The sequence below is a fragment of the Schistocerca serialis genome, chromosome 6, assembly GCF_023864345.2.
Source record: "Schistocerca serialis cubense isolate TAMUIC-IGC-003099 chromosome 6, iqSchSeri2.2, whole genome shotgun sequence".
Lineage (NCBI taxonomy): Eukaryota > Metazoa > Arthropoda > Insecta > Orthoptera > Acrididae > Schistocerca > Schistocerca serialis.
The window spans coordinates 357,987,391-358,007,131 of NC_064643.1; the positions used below are offsets into that span (position 1 = coordinate 357,987,391).

A 19,741-nucleotide genomic window follows, 5' to 3' on the forward strand; every position below is an offset into this window, starting at 1 on the left:
TAGTAGTAGTAGTAGTAGTAGTAGTAATTAAGATTAGGGGCACAAGACAGTGGTCATCTGTACCATCACAAGGTTAGCCAATATATCATTACAGATGAATGATGATCAACCTAGGGAATGCAATCAAAGGTATTAAAAGAAAACATAGAAAATTACAAAAATATCAAGATATCCAAAACTTATTATTCGATATGTTCAAATTTTGAGACTTAGAAAGTCAGGAAAACAGTGCTCTCCCTAAAATTTTAGGAGTAAGATGTAAACAAGAACAGAATATTGGGCATTCTACCAGTTTCAGTGTATTGAAATTTGCACACCCCAATCACACCATGCCAGTGAGTCTTCATGCTGGAAAAGTAATTGTGTGTTAAGGTACAGTGTGTTAGGTGTTACAGACAGTGCTAGAAGGATCTGTGTAACAGTTAAGCAGATGTTTTCATCTTACCATTCCTCACCTTAGCCTTTGTTCCATCAATAAAACCCTATAAGCAAGTTTATGAGGTTCTGGGTGACTGCCCTCTGTGCCACTGTGTTCATACTACAAGCATTTTTAGCTATATATCATGTAATTCATTCATCTAAATTTCTATGTACCTTTCTAATCATCAATATGCCAATTCCTTATTCTGCTGCATTCGGGAGGACGACGGTTCAATCCTGTCTCCAGCCATCCTGATTTAGGTTTTCCGTGATTTCCCTAAATCGTTTCAGGCAAATGCCGGGATGGTTCCTTTGAAAGGGCACGGCCGATTTCCTTCCAAATCCTTCCCTAACCCGAGCTTGCGCTCCGTCTCTAATGACCTCGTTGTCGACGGGACGTTAAACACTAACCACCACCACCTTATTCTGCTTATGTGTGGACATGCCAGAATCCCAGATGTATTGAATCTGTTTCCAGCTGGGTACATCTGCTAAATATCCTGAATGATACTCAGAGAATACAAGTGGATTGGAAATCTCAAATATATGCAAGAAGTTAAATCAGTGTGCTCGACGGAGAGTTAAAAGCAGATCTCTAACTTCCACATGTAGTACACTACATAGTACACGTCCCCTTTTCTTTACTTCAGGCCCTTAAGAAGACAGACATCACCAATTCCTTCCTTAGCACATGAAACACATGTGACCAGTTTTTGTCTTGAATGAGGAACTGTTTGTTTAAGCTCGCCATTTTTTACACAAATAATCATTTTACCCTGTAGCACAATTTAATGTGCAGTGCATGATTAAATATTTTAAGAATTCTCAGAGTAATGAGACTGTCCATTACTATACATTCTAAGAGAAGCTTTATTCCCTTATTAATCCCTGTAGTATGACCGCGTATTTATTGCACTGGCACAAGCTGTTACTCTCAATGTAATTTAAAATGTTGCAGCTACCAACTGCATTGTCTGTGCATGACTTAAAGACTGACAAAAAGTTTGAACATGTCACTTATTTCTCTCTTAACATCAAAGCTCACAAGAGGTTCTCTGGCTATGTTGCAGGATTAGCACCTATGAGCCAAACAATGCAGAAAGGTCTTCAATTTAACCACAAATGTAGGGAGTTATAAAGATGTCATCCCAAAACTATTTTTTGGGAAGGCCTCCCCTCATCTGCTCCAGTGCCCTCATGATTGTATCCCACTCAGTACTACAGACTAATATTGGTTTAACGAGAAAATCTTGAAGTCGAATTCAAAGAATACAGCTGAGTCAATCAATGGAATTTCCCTGTTTAGTGTTTACTAAGCGAGAATTGCAGTACTCACACACAATTGGCAAACAGAGGCTAAAAACAGTACAGAGACTTTTTTGTCCTGAACTGTTTTTAATTGTATCAGTCTTATAGCACTTCAAAATCAAGGTCATTAACAGTTTCACACGCAGTTATGACCAGACATTTAACCCACATCTAGTATCACTATTCAGTTGTTCAGATCTGTTATGACCTCGCTATTCACAGCCTCATAGAAACTTACTACAATGGAAGTTAAGGAGTGATATGAAAGGCAGGAGTTTGAGGGGACAACAGAGTGCCGTATGCTTGACACATTAAGTAGCATCAAGAAGGCTTGTAGAAGTTGGGAATAGGGCAGGTTTCTATAAATGCTGTTGCCACTCTGATCTTCCATTGTTAAAACAGTTGATTTTTAATTACCATTGCTGATGTGAATCAGCATGAAGCAGAGGCATGTCAGAGCATTGAGTTGCCTTGTGGTGTTTTGCTGTAAAATGTCAATTTCTTGTCAGAAGATAGAACCAGATACCTCACCATTTGTTGAAAACTGAGTGTGATCCCCTCATCCACTGTTCAGACGGCTTTAACCAATGCATGTCTCATTCTGGAAACGTCCCCCAGGCTGTGGCTAACAAGGGGAGGCCGCCAATTGTGAAATTCAGATTCGATTCATTCTGCGCATAATAAAAGCTCATGGCCAGAGGTGTAATGTGGCAAAGCACCAAGATGCACTTCTCAGCCGTTGTCGAGAAAATTGACAGTTAAAATAAGCCGTTGCGGTGAAATGCCCTCTACGGTTAATAGTTTTATACAGCGTCGTGGTGCAGCGGTAAGCGGTCGGGTTTGTAATTGGAAGGTCGCCGGATCGAATCTCGGGCCAATCAACATTTTTTTTATTATTAGGTTTTTGTAATTAAAATATATATATATATATATATATATATATATATATATATATATATATATATATATATATATATATATATATATATATATATATATATATATATATATATATAACTATTAATGAATTGCTTATGCATTTTGGTGAAGGCGGATCGCTCTCCAATTGTACCGCCTCCATTTTTCCGTTTGTTTAACAGGGTGTACCAAAGCTCTCACGTCGGCACTGATTTTCGACGATGTTATAAGTTGCGCTAGGGACCGCATCTACCTTCTTTCGAAGTTAGCAGCCAACTACGCTTTTATGCGGCGGCTCGTTTCGGCCCATTCAACATCTGTCCTTCAAGTGTAACGAGCGGGTAACGGAGCTTATATTTCATACCTGCCACAGCAAATTTGTGTTCGTGGGGTCTCTATTCTAATTCGAACGTTTGACTTACGCTATACGTATTCGTTTCGGAATATCGTTTCTACGTCTTCCGTTAACTATACGTGGTTAACATTATGAAGACAATTAATAACATTTGTGAAATACAACTTTGTTTGCGGAAAACATAATGATGTGCGGAAAACATAATGATGTTCGAAGTCGCCAGTTTTTACCAATAAACGACCTTCAACAACTTATTATATGCATAATTGTTGCAACTGATTGCCGGGAATTATATATATATATATATATATATATATATATATATATATATATATATATATATATATATATATATATATATAATGGAAGGAAACATTCCACGTGGGAAAAATTATATATAAAAACAAAGATGAGGTGACTTACCGAACAAAAGCGCTGGCAGGTCGATAGATACACAAACAAACACAAACATACACACAAAATTCAAGCTTTCGCAACAAACTGTTGCCTCATCAGGAAAGAGGGAAGGAGAGGGGAAGACGAAAGGAAGTGGGTTTTAAGGGAGAGGGTAAGGAGTCATTCCAATCCCGGGAGCGGAAAGACTTACCTTAGGGGGAAAAAGACAGGTATACACTAGCACACACGCACATATCCATCCACACATACAGACACAAGCAGACATATATGTCTGCTTGTGTCTGTATGTGTGGATGGATATGTGCGTGTGTGCTAGTGTATACCTGTCTTTTTCCCCCTAAGGTAAGTCTTTCCGCTCCCGGGATTGGAATGACTCCTTACCCTCTCCCTTAAAACCCACTTCCTTTCGTCTTCCCCTCTCCTTCCCTCTTTCCTGATGAGGCAACAGTTTGTTGCGAAAGCTTGAATTTTGTGTGTATGTTTGTGTTTGTTTGTGTATCTATCGACCTGCCAGCGCTTTTGTTCGGTAAGTCACCTCATCTTTGTTTTATATATATATATATATATATATATATATATATATATATATATATATATCTGTGTGTGTGTGTGTGTGTGTGTGTGTGTGGTGTGTGTGTGTGTGTGTGTGTGTGTGTGTGTGTGTGTGTGTGTGTGACCCATTTGATTAACAAAAAACAAACACTAAAAAAAACAAACACTAAAAAAAAAAAAATTGCATGACGCGAGATTCGATCCGGCGACCTTTGGATTACGAACGCGAGCGGTTACCGCTGAGCTACGACGCTGTCGATAAGTTTTAATCATTGAGAGTATTTCACCGAACGGTTTATTTTAACTGTCGATTTTCTCGACAACGGCTGAGAAGTGCATCTTGGTGCTTTGCCACATTACACCTCTGGCCATGAGCTTTTATCATGCGCAGTATGAATTGAATCTGAATTTCACAATTGGCGGCCTCCCCTTGTAAGCCATGTCTCCCCAATATCCTTTCTTCCAGGAGTGCTAGTTCTGCAAGGTTCACAGAACAGCTTCTGTTAAGTTTGGAAGGTAGGAGACGAGGTACTGTCAGAATTGAATCTGTGAGGACAGGTCGTGAGTCGTGCTTGGGCAGCTCAGTTGGTAGAGCACTTGCCCGTCAAAGGCAAAGGTCCCGAGTTCGAGTCTCAGTCCAGCACACAGTTTTAATCTGCCAGGAAGTTTCATATCAGTGCACACTCCACTGCAGAGTGAAAATCTCATTTTAGCTACAAATCGCCAGACATTTGTAAATTTCAACATAAAACAGAGTACACGTACATTACAGTGCATCACTCCCAAACACTTTGTGTAACATCCGCTAATCAACAAATGCTCATATGACAACAACTTTAATAAATTACTTGATGCACATCATTTATATACAGTGGCTTATAAAATCGTATGTTCCTTAATGTATAGGAGAAAGAAAAAAATTACCTGAATTTTCCAAATCTCTGATTTGTAAACTCAGTCATTGTAATTGGTTCCTTCAGAACTTTTATTGAGATTCCAATACAATGACACGCAGCCTCCATAATCTTTTGCTTTATTTCACCAGAGTTGCCACAAGAGAATAGATGCTACAAAATGGAAAACAACAATTGTAAAAATAAAGCAGAAAGCTGTGTTGGTACAAATATGTATAATGAGCACAACGTTCTTTTGGTAATGCAACATTTTAGCAAAATATGTCTAACGAAAGCAAATGCTATCTGCAACAATTTGATACTGATGCACTATCCCTTAACAACACAATTATGTCATACTACTATGCACCATGAGGGAAGGTGACAAAGTATGTTTATATCACAACTGAAATGCATTGCACGACATATCTTATTTAAATGTTCTTCCTATCCCAAAAACAAATACCTCAAAAGAGCACAATGCATTTGGTATTATCTATATAATGTGATTCCAAATGCTATTAGTTTTGCACACTTTTATCAAAAAACTTTACTTAGAGTCAAAATTCTGATCCATAACAGGTGGTGTTTCACTGTGGTGTCTGAGTGACTGGCCCTTTCTTTTTAATGTTTACCAATACATCCCTCTCTCCTCTCACAAAAGTTCTGAAGTCGGCGATATTGTACGTATTTTTGTGGGTGTCTTAGCAGCAGTATTGACATTTCACCTGAAGTTAAGTACTGGCCTGTAATTTAGTCCCTGAATTTTACAAAGAATTTCCCATCACTCTACGCACAAAATATATCACACACTTGCCTTCTAATTTGAACATCACAGCAATATTTGCTCAAAAATAATTATATTTCTGTGACATATCTCTTAATAAAACTGTGCAACAGTAGTCAATGAAGTCACTGTACAGCCAAGTCTTCACAGTGGGCTCAGTTTTAATTCAATGCTGCTATGAGGTGCATTCAAGTCCTAAGGCCTCCGATTTTTTTTCTAATTAACTACTCACCCAAAAATCGATGAAACTGGCATTACTTCTCGACGTAATCGCCCTGCAGACGTACACATTTTTCACAACGCTGACGCCATGATTCCATGGCAGCGCCGAAGGCTTCTTTAGGAGTCTGTTTTGACCACTGGAAAATCGCTGAGGCAATAGCAGCATGGCTGATGAATGTGCCGCCACGTAGAGTGTCTTTCATTGTTGGAAAAAGTCAAAAGTCACTAGGAGCCAGGTCAGGTGAGTAGGGAGCATGAGGAATCACTTCAAAGTTGTTATCACGAAGAAACTGTTGCGTAACGTTAGCTCGATGTGCGGGTGGGTTGTCTTGGTGAAACAGCACACGCGCAGCCCTTCCCGGACGTTTTTGTTGCAGTGCAGGAAGGAATTTGTTCTTCAAAACATTTTCGTAGGATGCACCTGTTACCGTAGTGACCTTTGGAACGCAATAGGTAAGGATTACGCCCTCGCTGTCCCAGAACATGGACACCATTATTTTTTCAGCACTGGCGGTTACCCGAAATTTTTTTGGTGGCGGTGAATCTGTGTGCTTCCATTGAGCTGACTGGTGCTTTGTTTCTGGATTGAAAAATGGCATCCACGTCTCATCCATTGCCACAACCGGTGAAAAGAAAGTCCCATTCATGCTGTCGTTGCGCGTCAACATTGCTTGGCAACATGCCACACAGGCAGCCATGTGGTCGTCCGTCAGCATTCGTGGCACCCACCTGAATGACACTTTTCGCATTTTCAGGTCGTCATGCAGGATTGTATGCACAGATCCCACAGAAATGCCAACTCTGGAGGCAATCTGTTCAACAGTCATTCGGCGATCCCCAAAACAATTCTCTCCATTTTCTCGATCATGTCGTCAGATCAGCTTGTGCGAGCCCGAGATTGTTTTGGTTTGTTGTCACACGATGTTCTGCCTTCATTAAACTGTCGCACCCACGAACGCACTTTCGACACATCCATAACTCCATCACCACATGTCTCCTTCAACTGTCGATGAATTTCAATTGGTTTCACACCACGCAAATTCAGAAAACGAATGATTGCACGCTGTTCAAGTAAGGAAAACGTTGCCGTTTTAAGTATTTAAAACAGTTCTCATTCTCGCCGCTGGCGGTAAAATTCCATCTGCCGTACGGTGCTGCCATCTCTGGGACGTATTGACAATGAACGCAGCCTCATTTTAAAATAATGCGCATGTTTCTATCTCTTTCCAGTCCGGAGAAAAAAAATCGGAGGCCTTAGAACTTGAATGCACCTCGTAATTCGTTTGGGTGTCAAACATCTGTGGAAACAAGAGTAACTGGTAATGTGGTTATCAAATGGTATTAAAATTAAACATAGTTGGAACTTCTGGAAAAAATTGGGACTATGTCAAAGACGTGATTTTTTAAAAATGGAATAGGGAAAGAAAAATACAGTATTAAAGTTCTATTAACATATAAGTCACACAAATGAAGTGCTAGTATAGACACAGTTGCTTGATAAATTTCATTACAGCAAATAATGTGGCCAAAACTTTCTGGGGAGGGGGGGAGGGAGGGGGGGGGGGGGGAGGAGAGAGAGAGAGAGAGAGAGAGAGAGAGAGAGAGAGAGAGAGAGAGAGAGAACTGGCTACCAGCAGAAACATATAGCAAGAACAATATTACCGGTTGTCAACATACTGAATTATCTGCTTATTTACTCAAGGCTGAATAATCAACATTTTCTTAGATAAGACAAATAATTTAGAAGCATCCCAGTATGAAATCTATATTAATGTAATTATCCTAGAAATAAAAAATACACTCATCATTAATGATCCTGCATCTGCATCACAAAGTAATACATTCTGCTGTTTCATTACTTATAATTCAGGGTACACTGTCAAAAAAAAAAAAAGAAGTTTGATTTTACATTGTACTATTTTAAGAATATCTTTAATAAGACAGGTGTCTCAATTATGAGTAAGCAGCTATTCTAGAACTAGCACATTGCTCAACATTACGACATGATCTGCATGCTTTTGTGAGGAAGTAAATTAAGTAAGTAAACAATTACTAACAGAAAATCATAGCAGGAGGAACCTGCTGCTGCTGCTGCTGCTTCTTACAGTCTAATGAGAGGTTCTAAGGTCATCCAGTCTCCTATTAATCTTCCAGGATGAAATCAATGCACCACATCTGTGTGTCTATAGTAAATTCTGTGTGCAAGTATAAGAAAGTTTTCTTAATGTCTGCACAACGTGTGTCTGAGGCAGGGCATAGGTATCAACCTGGTATTCCCCTAGTGGGATGTGGGGAACCACCTAAAAATCACTTCCAGACCAGATGCTATACTGGCCCCCATCGTTAATACACCAGGCAGAATCAAACTGGGTCAGCACTCCTCCCTTTCCTGGAAGCATGCACAATTTTCTGGATGGGTCAGGAGTAAACTGATGTTCCTCACATTATAGTATGAGGAATTAAAGTATCGAAAGATATACCAATGAGGTACCAGTACAAAGAAAACTCTCCCACAGCATACATCGACAGATTTTAGTTTTGCATTGAATGGTGGAGTTGGACAAAGATAAAGTTCTTATCTGAAGCAAATATGGTACATTGGAAAAGAGTACGGAAAAATTGGAAAATAGAAGGGAAAGATAAAATTATATACAGAGAGAAGTGACTGATCCCATAGAAAGAGTGACAAAAAATAAAAACTAATCTACCAGAGTGCCTCAAAAATTTCTCTGTGTGATATCGAATACACAATTAGTGATTAAACATGCAAACACTACAAATACGAGGCTTTTGAATAATGATAGTATCATATGAGATTGTAACAGTCTAGGTTCCACAACTAAAATGCTAAACAACTGAACCAATTTCAGTCCTTTATTACTGTAAGAATTAGTATAGCTTTCTGCTTTACTTATTAACACAACATAAATTACAATTATCAAAATCTTACTCAAATTATTCCTCCTCCATTTGCAGGCTTTACAAATTAGAGGCACCTGCAATCTTCAAGAAAAAGTGCAACATCAGGTTACCTTCCATTAAGAATGTAGGTGCACCCAATGACTGTGATATGACTGTCAAATGATAGAGCACAGCAATCGGTTGTCATTTCTTGCACGTTTTATTCGGCAAATATATACATCGGATAAAGCCTAGCCATTATCAATGCACCATTTTTTTATAGTATTAATACTTCTGTCACAGTTCTTTCAAGACTAATTTCTTGAAAGAATTGTCACACAAGTCCAAATAACAGGACACTGACGTACTAGAATATGCACTGATACTATGAAATGGTGCATTGATAATGACTACTCACTGGCTGAAATCTAAATTTGCCGAATAAACCCTGCAAGAAAAGATGAATGATTGCAGTACTCCATCATTTGAAAAAGTGCAACATATGATTTTTCTGATTGCATGTTCATATTACTCACCATTCTCCCGAAGCCACCACACACAATTACAAATCCTCCAGGGTAGTCACAGACATCAGCCATTCCTTCGATGTCTTTATAATAATATGAGGCCAGAACATGTTTTGTTGTGGGATCCAGCTGGTCTACTGAATACGGCTTCACCTCAAGCATTACTGGGAGTCTTGTGTCGGACCAGTGATGTTTGTATGCGTGATATCTCTAGAAGTACAAAGGAAGTTGGACAATTCAGCAGGCAATAAATCAATCAATATGTCACTGAAATCTATACTGTAATAAAAACAAGTCATCGTCCAACATTTTTTTTTCCAAATTTTTACACAATACTTTCATGAAAATTTGGATGGACATAGTTTACACATTTTTTAAACGACAGTGTACAGGTTTTCTGTTAAAACCAACTACTAGAAAGAAAATGCTGTGCTGTGAAAACATGCAGTTTTGATTTCTTTTATACAGTCAGTTTCGAGTATGATTGCAGGGCATTTAAACCACTAGAAAATTTGTTTTCATGTATTTTCTCTCTCCTAACATATATTTTCAAACAAAAATTGTATATGCAACAATGTGCTGTTGTGTTTTGCTCCTTACCATCAGTTTTACAGAAAACAGGAAAGTCCTATTTATAGCTTACTGGTTTATGATTAGAATACTATGACGGTATCTGAATCATCACAGATTTTGTAATCCCACACACTCAAGTTTAAAACTACATGAAATATTGTCGTTGAAGCTACTATGCTCACAGATCCAGCAAATGGAGAGCTGCCTCTCATACACTGTGTACCAATGACCCAAACTGATTTACCCATTCATTTAAAATGATTTCAATTGTCAATCTAGGTTTAATTTGCAATAGCAATAACCAAGGCTCTAGGACAGAGAGAGGGGTAAGAAGGCGGGGGCGGGAGAGGGAGAGGGAGAGGGAGAGGAGAGGGAGAGGGAGAGGGAGAGGGAGAGGGAGAGGGAGAGGGAGAGGGAGAGGGAGAGGGAGAGGGAGAGGGAGAGGGAGAGGGAGAGGGAGAGGGAGAGGGAGAGGGAGAGGGAGAGGGAGAGGGAGAGGGAGAGGGAGAGGGAGAGGGAGAGGGGTGGGGGGAGAAGATTGTCAAAGAGAGAGGGGAGGGGGAGGGGGAGGGAGAGGGGGAGGGAGGGAAGGGGGGAGGGGGAGGGAGGGAGAGGGGGAGGGGGAGGGAGGGAGAGGGGGAGGGGGGAGGGAGGGAGAGGGGGAGGGGGGAGGGAGGGAGGGGGGAGGGGGAGGGAGGGGGAGGGGGAGGGAGGGGGAGGGGGAGGGAGGGGGAGGGAGAGGGAGGGGGAGGGGGAGGGAGGGAGGGGGATGGAGGGAGGGGGATGGAGGGGGGGGGATGGAGGGAGGGGGATGGAGGGAGGGGGATGGAGGGAGGGGGATGGAGGGAGGGGGAGGGAGGGGGAGGGAGGGGGAGGGAGGGGGAGGGAGGGGGAGGGAGGGGGAGGGAGGGGGAGGGAGGGGGAGGGAGGGGGAGGGAGGGGGAGGGAGGGGGATGGAGGGGGGAGGGAGGGGGGAGGGAGGGGGAGGGAGGGGGGAGGGAGGGGGAGGGAGGGGGAGGGAGGGGGATGGAGGGGGGATGGAGGGGAGGGAGGGGAGGGAGGGGGAGGGAGGGGGAGGGAGGGGGAGGGAGGGGGAGGGAGGGGGAGGGAGGGGGAGGGAGGGGGAGGGAGGGGAGGGAGGGGGAGGGAGGGGGAGGGAGGGGGAGGGAGGGGGAGGAGGGGGGATGGAGGGGGGATGGAGGGGGGATGGAGGGGAGGGAGGGGGAGGGAGGGGAGGGAGGGGGAGGGAGGGGGGAGGGAGGGGGGAGGGAGGGGGAGGGAGGGGGAGGGAGGGAGGGGGAGGGAGGGGGAGGGAGGGAGGGAGGGAGGGAGGGAGGGGGAGGGAGGGGGAGGGAGGGGGGAGGGAGGGGGGAGGGAGGGGGGAGGGAGGGGGAGGGAGGGGGGAGGGAGGGGGGAGGGAGGGGGGAGGGAGGGGGAGGGAGGGGGAGGGAGGGGGGAGGGAGGGGGGAGGGAGGGGGGAGGGAGGGGGAGGGAGGGGGGAGGGAGGGGGGGAGGTAGGTAGGTAGGTAGGTAGGTAGGTAGGTTGGGGGGAGGGGAGCAGGACGGAGAAAGGGACCAAACAAAGAGGTCATCAATTCCTTGATCCAAGAGTGGTGCATAAGCAAGTAGAGACGTCCACTGAAAATGTTTTCTGATCTGGTCGAGAGATCCATAACAGTAAAAGCAAGAAAGATAAATTGTAATAAGCATCTTTTGTACCATCAGTAATAAAAGCAAGACAAATGAGAAAGGGAAGTCAGCAGGTGGGAGTCTTGGGGCTCTGCATGTGACAGGAAATGTTGCACCACTGATCCATTACAGTCAAGTACACCCACTATCCAACAAAGTGTGACACCCAGAATACAAAATTGGATGCAGCAGAAAGGAGGCAAACCAAGTCTAAAAGCAATTAAAACACAGTAAAAGTGGGATGAAAGAGTAATCTGGTCAAGGAGATAGGGTCAGGGATCCCCCAGAACTAGCATACAGTGAGAGATGCCCCATCTCCAACCACCCTACCCCTGCTCAAGAGGTACATTAAAACCTCCCAACTGAGGATAAATATCACTTTCACGGAGAAAACGAGAATCAGGTTAACCATCTGTGAACAGTCTCCAATATTAGAGGCAATGGGTCCAGATGTCCATACTTAGCATGGAGGGCCAAAATGACAGGGCTTTCCACCAATGTATGAGCTATTGTCTGTAGGCTCCACAACCACAATGTTGGTATGGCTCATCACACAAAAGGAAACTATGGGTTAATTTGTTGTAACCAATGTGGAAATAACGTATGACTGTCGATTCCTTCCACGAGAGGCAAAAGGAAGAGCCCCATGCTGCTGTAGCTTCATTGATTGTGCGGAGTTTATCATATGGAGCAGTAGCTCCTCCTCCTCCTCCTCTTCCTCCTCCTCCCCTCCCCCCCAATGACATTCCACTTCCAAGGGAGAAGTAGTGAGCAAAAGAGCAATGGCAGAGAAAGTGTCACAAGTGGAAGTAAAATGTGTATGGTAACCATCATTAAGAAGGCACAGGTTGTGGTCTGCAAGAAACTGGTTTATGAGGAAACCTCGGTTAGTCGAAAAAGGACTGCCCCCAAGGGGTGATTGGCATTAAAATCCCGGAGGATGAGGGGAGAGGAGGGGGAGGAGGGGGGAGGAGGGGGGAGGAGGGGGGAGGCGGGGGGGGAGGCGGGGGGAGGCGGGGGGAGGCGGGGGGAGGCGGGGGGAGGCGGGGGGAGGCGGGGGGAGGCGGGGGGAGGCGGGGGGAGGCGGGGGGAGGCGGGGGGAGGCGGGGGGAGGCGGGGGGAGGCGGGGGGAGGCGGGGGGAGGCGGGGGGAGGCGGGGGGAGGCGGGGGGAGGCGGGGGGAGGCGGGGGGAGGCGGGGGGAGGCGGGGGGAGGCGGGGGGAGGCGGGGGGAGGCGGGGGGAGGCGGGGGGAGGCGGGGGGAGGCGGGGGGAGGCGGGGGGAGGCGGGGGGAGGCGGGGGGAGGCGGGGGGAGGCGGGGAGGCGGGGGGAGGCGGGGGGAGAAGTGCTGAAGGAGGGCAGTTAAAGCAGCAGGTGTATGTAGCCCATCAGAAGGGAGAGAGAGATTGCAAGCCATGACCGCAGTGTCCAAGTGGACCCCGACAGCACCCGCTTCCAATGTGGTACAAAGGGAGATCCATGTACTAACAACAGCCATACAGACCAATGTGGGAACACTGCTGGAAGCCCTCGAAGGGCCAACCTAGTTCCACCAGAAAGCATGGAACACACGCGTCAGTGAGTGAGCACCAGTAAAATGAGATTCCTGGAGAATGACAGAAGCAGCTGGGTAAAGGAAGTGACAGCAGTATCCATTAAAGTTCCACTGAATAAGAACAGGATGGGGATTCAAATGAGAGGTGAATCAGGGAGCCAATGACATTGCCACATAACCATCAATCACTAATGAGGAGGGGGTGACATCCATAAATAAGAGTCAGACTCAGATTGCGAGAGGGAAAGGATGGCACCACCAGGGGAACCAGGACGGCCTTGTCCTGAGACTTATGTTTCTCCTCATCCTCCTCTTTCATAGGTTAAGGAGGGCAGAACACGGAAAGAGAGCGGGCTTTTGCAAGATCCACTACTAAGAGAGTGGGTGACCTTGGGGCACATGTTCTCAGGATCCCACAGTCGAGTAGTAGCAGCAGGCCTTCAGCCTGAGAGACACTGGGAAGGAGTCCCATTACTGGTGGGTGCTGAAGAAGGGGACATTTCTCTAGATTCCCATCTAGAGGTGGAGGGGAAGTGGCACCCGGAGGAGGGGGCATGGGAACAGCAGTAGAGAAGGAGAGGAGAGGGGTGTGTGACTGGGCTAAGGAAGAGGTAGGAGTGGGAAAGGAAGTAATGAAAGCAACGTTAGATGCCATCAAGAGAGTGACACTCATGACAATTAACACACACAGGTGGCAGAACACAGGGGAAGACATGCCCAAAATGCAAAAACTGAAAACACCTCTTGGGTGGCGGAACGTACGGCTTCACGTCACACCAACAAACCACAACCTTGACCTTCTCCAGAAGAATGTCTCCATCAAATGCCAGAATAAAGGCACCAGTATCAATGCAACTGTCCTTACGACCTTCCTGAACACCCAAAACAAAATGAAAGCCCCTTCATACCAGATTGGCCTGGAGTTCCTCAGCAGTTTGGAAGAAGAGGTCCCTATGAAAAATGACTCCCAGTATCATATGAAAAACTGGTGATGTCACAAAGATGGTCACTCACACACACACACACACACACACACACACACACACACACACGCGCGCTCTTCAGATTGGTCAGCATAAGTTTTGATCAGAAGTAAAACCGACTGCATCCTACTGAGAGAATCCACTATGCCAAACTTGTCTTCAATATTTTCCACAATAAATAACGTGTGTGTGGTTGGTGAATGGTCCCCATTAGTCTAGTGCAGACCAGGTAGTGGGGAAAGTGTTTCACCCCAAACCAGTGAGCCTGGCCCTCCTCCAAGGTTATGGCCAGAGAATAGATGGCTGCAGGGCCAGAAGAATCTATATAAGCACCCACAATGGTAGTCATATTATGTCAGTCTTACGTTAGATTTGGAGCACTAAACCAAAGTCAGTTTTATCCGTGTTGTGAAACAATAAACATTTTTGAAATATTTTTTTTCTTTCAAGTATGTGATTTTTAGTGAACTTATATACATTGCCCAACATTACATAAAACTGGACCCACATGATAACTTAAGTGGAGGAACTGCATCAAATAAGAGCTACACACCTGCATCATTTCTTCGACAATCAGTGAATTAAGTAACTGAAATATAGCAACAAAGCTGGTTATATTTTAATGGGATACTATGTTTTTCTGTTTTGTGAAGGGAAAATTTTACATTTCTGAACATTTAAAGCAAATTGTCAATCTCTGCACCACTTCGAAATCTTATCAATATCTGAGTGAATATTTATGCAGCTTCATTCAGATAGTACTTCATACAGATAACTGTATCATCTGCAAAAAGTCTGAAGTTACTATTAATATTGTCCACAACATAATTAATACACAACACTAGTTGAGTACCCAGCATTGCCCAGGTATGTATTTACTCCAGTCTCCTCTCTGTCCATTTCCTCCTCTCGTCACACTCAGACCATCTCCTCCTCTCCTCCTCCCTGTCTATCTGCTGCTCCCCACTCTCTGTCCATCTGCTTCCCTCAGCCCCCTCTTTGATCATCTGCTCCTCTCTGTATTTCTGTTCATTACCTCTTTCCTGCATTTAAGCCCATCTCCTGTTACCCCCGTAAGTTAATACTCCCCTCTTGCTGCCCATCTCCTCCTCCCCCCCCCCCAATCTCTCCCCCCTCTCTCCCCACACACACTCTCCCCCCCCCCCCCAAATCTTCTCCTCATCACCTTCTCTCACCATTACAACAGCAGACTGATGGAAGAAGTAAAGGGAATATAAACTAAAGTTTAGCATCACAAAAAAAAGCTTTTCTGGAGGGGGGAGGGGGGGGGGGGGGGGGGGAACGTTGACACAGAACATAAGTTTGAGCATTAACGTTTTGGCTGCTGCAGATGGGCCTCCTACAAACTGAGCCAAGAACTGAGTCATTATCGCCTAATGCGTCTTCCTGTGTTAAGCAGTGGTTTGGCTTTTACCTGGGCTGGTGTTATATGATTAGCTTGCTGCACTTTCTGCTCAATGTGTCTACAGCACTTTCTGCAATATCTGTTCCTTTCAGTATTAGACTTGTCGCCACTGAAATGTATCTCACTTTGAAGCTTCTCTGCAAATTTAAAGCTTTTACAAATCTACAGAGATGTAAAGATAGCCTTTTCTTCAAGTGTGTCGGATCCAGTTTTGGTAACTCATTAAAAAAGAAACTGTTACTTTATGATTTGGGGGGGTTATCAATTACATCTCTTTTGAAGAATAAGACCAGTGTTACACTCACTGTTGCAGATAGCTTCGGGCAGTTCCTTTCAGAATCTGTGAAGGTATTATCACTTAAATCAACATCAAATAATTCATCCTCACTGTCACTTCCTTACTGCAACTTTAATGCCTCATCATTATCTTGATAGAACAGATAAGAAAAGACACTGTGGTCACTCTCAAAGAATAATGAGAATGAAATGCATCAAAATGAGATCACAACAAAGTATCACAACACAACTCAGCAGACATAACTGTGCACAGCTACAAAGGTATGAGATGGAAACTTAACTGTCGACTTAAATTCATCAACTGCACTCAGGTGCCTGTGTAGCAGCACACCTATAACAGTCAAAAGCGCACAATGGTCAGCAAGGAGGCTCGCGTTAACTCATCAGTGCTGAAGGAAAACCCAGGAGCTGTGTTTAATCTCATCATGAACACCTGGAGAGTGCGATGAGATAACTCGTCAATAGCAGTCAAAGGATTAAAAAGTTTTTTTCTGAAATAATGAGTGTGAGATGAAAAATGTTGATAATTTTTTTATGTGAAAACTCAAACCTTTCTTTTAAATAAAACAAATTTTATTAACATTCTGTATCTCTATTCTTCACATACATTAATTTGCAGTCCTCAACTGCTAGAGGGCTACAAATTTTAGCATGTAATGTGGCAGTCTGTAACTTAACTATGTCAGTACATGAGAAACAGTGTGCTGTAACCTAGTTTCGAATTTGAAAAGTTCATCCATACATGGAGCACCCTCTCCTTCAACATGACAATGCCAGATCACAAACAAGTGCTCTGATAACTGCCACAATCTGACACCTCAAGTTCCCTTTCATTAATCATCCTGCATGCAGTCCCGAATTTGCCCCATACAATTTTCATCTGTTTCCGAAACCTGAGGAACACCTTTGAGAATTTCAGTATGACCATGAAAAGTGGCGCAAGCAGATTTGAGGTTGTGGCTCCACCAACAAAGTCAAACATCCTACAGTGACAGTATCAATGAACTGGTCTCTCATTGGGAGGAACGTGTTCACTGCCAGGGTGACTATATTGAGAAATAAATGTGTAGATATGAAGAATAGAGATGTGAAGAGATAATAATGTTTGTTCTATTTTACAAGCTTTAAAAGTTTTCAATTAATTCTGAGGCATTAGTTCTCAGCAGACCCTCTTATTTGTATGTCGTGTAATCTTACACAGAAATGAAACAGAGACAACCCTCACATAGACATCTGCATCTATATTGTGCAATCTACTGTGAAGTTCATGGCAGAGGATACTCCCCTGGACCAGTTATGGCAGTTCTTTCTGTTCCATTCACATTTGGAGTGTAGAAATAAGTGTTGTGACTCGCCGATCTTTCAAAGTGCTGCCGCGCAGTTACGCGCAACCTCTACATGCGGTGCTGTCTGCCAGCCATGTAGCAGCAGCGCCACCTAAGCGGCCACCCAGCCAGCGGCCGCTAGACTTGGACTCAGTTACGATTTGACTGTTAAAGTGTACACGTGTCTTACTCTGTTTACTTAATCAGTGACTTTCATGTATTGCATCTTCCTTTAAATATATTTGTTCAACTTGAAGTCATTACAATTGGCGACGAGGATGGGATTTTTCTTTTCCATCGTTGACCCACATGTTTCCATGGCTACTTTAGAGCAACTATTGCAAGGTCTCATAGAACAGCAAACGCTTGTCACAAATGCGATTCGTGATTTTGTCGCGGACGGTGGAAGACTGGTCCGATTACGAAAAATGTCTTCGACAGCACTTCTTGGCATTTCATGTCGCGGACGAATAAACATGTAAGTCTCTGTTCCTTTCATGGATTTTGCCTCAAATGTATCAGTTGTTGTTGCAATTGGCTCCTTTGAAAGATCCTGTGTCTTTGTTCTTTGCTGAAATGTGCTCATTTTTGTCCGTCTATTTACAAAAGCAAACACATGTGGTAGCCTCTCGTGTTGCCTTTTATCATTGTCAAAAACAACCGAATCAATCCTATCGCGCTTGGGCTGCTGAACTTCACAGCATCAGCAGAAAGTGTCAATTTGTTACTGAAGTTCACAAAGAATCCTACGCTGATTCCATGGTACGGGGTGCTATTATCCGATCAGCGCCCGACAAAGAAGTTAGGCAACGTGCTGTTCAGTTGGCAAATCTGACTAGACGAAGTCCTATCCATCGCTCAGTCTTTTGAAATTTCTCACGCCACTGGAGCGCAAATAGAGGCATGAGGCGACGTCGGGGAAACAACATCTGTGCGATGTTGATGAAGCATGCGGCATGTCCCTGCAGGCCAACGTGATCGCAGTACGCTCCCAAACGCAGCCTCGGCCTAACCGTAAACAAACCTCTAAGAAACTGCAGCAAAACCCACGGCAACCTCCTTCACGTTCGCGGTGTTTTACGAAACATTCACGAGAAGATTGTCCACAACGTTGGGCCATGTGTCACAAATGCAAAAAAAAGGGTCGTGTGTCAACCGTTTGCAAATCTGACCGCATACATGATGTTCATGAACATGACGCTGATTTTGATTCTGTGTTGTCTGTCAATTGTACTTCTTCCCTTTCAGGGAAGTTATTCCTCACTGTCCAAATACTTGGTCACGATGTTTGCATGCAGGTAGATACGGGTTCTGCTGCCACTATCATCAATTCTCAGAAGTATCTTCAGTTGGGTTCTCCAATCTTGTCACCTGTCACTTGGCAATTACGGACTTACAATAAACAGAAGATTTCTCTCTTGGGACAATTTGATGCTGAGGTATCTTACAAATCTGTCATTCACACTGTTCCCATATTTGTGGTCGACCATAGTAATGCGGAGAATCTTTTAGGTTTCGATGCCTTTCGCGTTTTTTGGGTTCTCCATAGATGACTGTCAATATTGTCTCTGATGCTATTTCTTATGCTCAATTGGATTCCTTGTCGACGACATTTTCGTCCCTTTTTTCTCCTGGGTTAGGCTGTGCAAACATCTTTGAAGCTCATATCACACTCAAATCCACTGCTCAGCCTAAGTTTTTTCGGGCTTGGCCCATTCCTGTGGCCCTTCGTGATCAGGTCAAACGGGAGCTGGATCATCTCACCACTTCAGGGGTCTTGCTTCCTGTCACTTCCAGTGAGTGGTCCTCTCCTGTAGTTGTCGTTGCTAAGCCAAATGGTGATATTCGTCTCTGTGGCGATTTCAAAGCCACTGTAAATGCTCAATGCCTTATCGACACTTCCCTATGCCTCGACCTGAAGAATTGTTCACTAAACTTGCTGGAGGCCAGTATTTTTCTAAACTTGACCTGTCAGAAGCTTATCAACTTCCTCTCGACGCTGCTCCCCAGCAGTTTCTGGTCCTTAACACACCTTTCGGCCTCTATCAATACCAACGATTGCCATTCGGAGTTGCCAGTGCCCCTGCTCTCTTTCAGCAATTCTTGGAACAATTATTGCTCACTGTCCCTGGGTGTATAAATTACCAGGACGACATTGTTGTCACTGGCTCCACCACTGACAAATATCTTCAAAATCTCCGCACACTTTTTCATATCTTACAGACTGCCGGTCTTAAGTGTAATCTTCAGAAATCAAAATTTTTTTCAGGCATCTATTACGTACTTGGGGTTTCAACTCTCTCAGGATGGTATTCGTCCGCTTCAGCAAACTGTCACTGTGATCAATGCCCTTCCTCGCCCTACATCTGTTAAGGAACTGCAGGCCTTGTTGGGGAAAATAGCATACTATCACAAGTTTTTACCGTCTGCTGCTTCGGTGGCTCAGCCGTTGCATTGCCTGTTGCATAAAAACATGCCTTTTCACTGGTCCACATCATGTGATGTGGCTTACTTGAAGACTATGCTGAAACAGGCCCCGTGCCTGGCTACTTATCGACTTGGCCAACATCTTGTTCTTGCCACGGACGCCTCTCA

At 44.2% G+C, this 19,741-nt stretch overlaps 1 protein-coding gene across 1 annotated transcript in view; it reads right to left on the bottom strand.

Annotated features, from left to right (window-relative positions):
• Positions 1-19,741, bottom strand: part of LOC126483610 (dnaJ homolog subfamily C member 13) — a 380,828-nt gene that overhangs the window by 327,677 nt on the left and 33,410 nt on the right. The window contains exons 3-4 of the mRNA XM_050106649.1: positions 9,310-9,510; positions 4,895-5,037 (exon numbers count right to left, since the gene is read on the bottom strand). Of these exons, the coding sequence (XP_049962606.1) occupies positions 4,895-5,037; positions 9,310-9,510 (344 nt within the window). The remainder of the gene's footprint in view (positions 1-4,894; positions 5,038-9,309; positions 9,511-19,741) is intronic.